Source organism: Sinocyclocheilus anshuiensis, unplaced genomic scaffold (genome assembly GCF_001515605.1).
Source record: "Sinocyclocheilus anshuiensis isolate Anshui unplaced genomic scaffold, SAMN03320099.WGS_v1.1 scaffold68, whole genome shotgun sequence".
Taxonomy (NCBI): Eukaryota; Metazoa; Chordata; class Actinopteri; order Cypriniformes; family Cyprinidae; genus Sinocyclocheilus; species Sinocyclocheilus anshuiensis.
This window is the reverse complement of record NW_015555741.1, coordinates 76,456-78,129: the sequence shown is the minus strand read 5'-3', so window position 1 is coordinate 78,129 and position 1,674 is coordinate 76,456. Positions and strand designations below refer to the sequence as shown.

The window sequence follows — 1,674 nt, the reverse complement described above, 5'->3', positions numbered from 1 at the left end:
ATTATGTAAACAAAAACTTTTATTTTGGATGCGATTAATCACGATTAATCGTTTGACAGCACTATATATAATCAATAAGTATAAATCAAGCCAAACAAGCTAATCTCTGTAATTTATTAATATATTATATATTTATTTACAGTTTCATTTACAATTCTATTGTATTATATAATATTATGTCTTTTAATATTTTATATTTGTATCTTTTTAATTTTGAGGTTATATATATAAATACATATATATTAGTAGTATGTATATTTTAATCTTTTTTATATTATGTATTTTAATATTTTTTATATAATAGTCTTTTTTAATTTTGAGGTTTGTTGACATTTGTTTTTCATTTTTACCGCTATAACATGACAAATCAGGGTTATAAACTGTATTTTCTGTAAATAGAGCAAATAAAATTTGCTATTTATTTGTCTCGTGAGACTGACAATGTCTGAAGTTTAAGCATCTCAAATTTACTGAGCACTTGTTGAAAATATGATATCCATTTATTTAGTCACAGACCTTTTTTGCGCTCGGAGAGCGACTCTTTTGTGGATGTTACCTGGTGGAGACGGAGTACCGTTCCCGCAGGTGTTTACACGGCACTCCAGCCACTGTGATGTTCTTAATGTCGTCCTTCTGAATGCCCAGGTTCGAGCCCTTAATAGTCACAGCTATTCCTCCTTTCAGAGGCCCGAATCTCGGCGTGATCTGAAACACATTATAAAACCACCCCAATCATCAGAGATGACCAATCTCACTAAAACAACAGTAAAAGATGATTTTTTCTAAATGAGCGAATGTATTCCCAGCAGTAATTCAGCCATGTGAATAGAACATGACCTGAGGTTTCTATTGATTTTTACTCACGTCGGTGATCTGGGGGTCAGGACACTCCTCCGGCTCTCTCGAGGCACACAGCTGCTCATACACACACGAGCTGGTCTGCGTGCACCACACACACTGGTATTTGGGGTCGGCGTTCTTACACAGGCTGCAGTCTTCACGTCCCAGAGAGCAGTTATACAGAGTGACTGAAACACAAACCCAGAGTCAGACCACCAGATGAACTTACTTAGGACTTAAAAAAAAAAATAGTTTAAAAGGTATAATTTAATCCCAAAACAAACATTTCTGGGTTATATCTAAACCGGTAGGAACTGTTTTGCATAAATAATACAATAAGTAAATAATGTAATGAAAAATAATATAAATAAAATAAATAAGGCATTAAATGTTTTTACATAAATAATATAAATGAAAACAGAGCATTTTATTTAACATAAATAAAATAAAATCTTGGCTTTGGGCGAAAAACTGAATTTAACTTGTAATATGAGGAGTAGTGAAGCACAATTGGTAAATGAATCATTTTTGAGTCAAATCTTTTGAATGAATCAATAGATCTAATTGACAAAACCAGTCTAAATTTTCTGGCATTGTTTACTCATGTACAAATAATATCAATAAATAATTCAGCTCATGCACTACAGTCACGTCTTCTAACGTCATTCTTTTGAGTGAGAAACAACTGAATTTGAGATGCGTAAGTTTTTAAGCTTTTTTTTTTTTATTTGAATCAAATGGATCAGAGTGCTGTTTGATTGTTGCATGCAAAATTTGCATTTAGTGTTAATTTTGACAGGCATTTTTGATTTAGTCTTAGTCTTTATCTTGAGA

The 1,674-nt window shown here is 32.1% G+C and overlaps 1 protein-coding gene across 1 annotated transcript in view; it reads right to left on the bottom strand.

Moving 5' to 3' along the window:
- plxnb2b (plexin b2b) overlaps positions 1-1,674 on the bottom strand; it is a 43,348-nt gene that overhangs the window by 24,784 nt on the left and 16,890 nt on the right. The window contains 2 exon segments of the mRNA XM_016466822.1: positions 557-705; positions 865-1,028. Coding sequence (XP_016322308.1) covers positions 557-705; positions 865-1,028 — 313 coding nt within the window.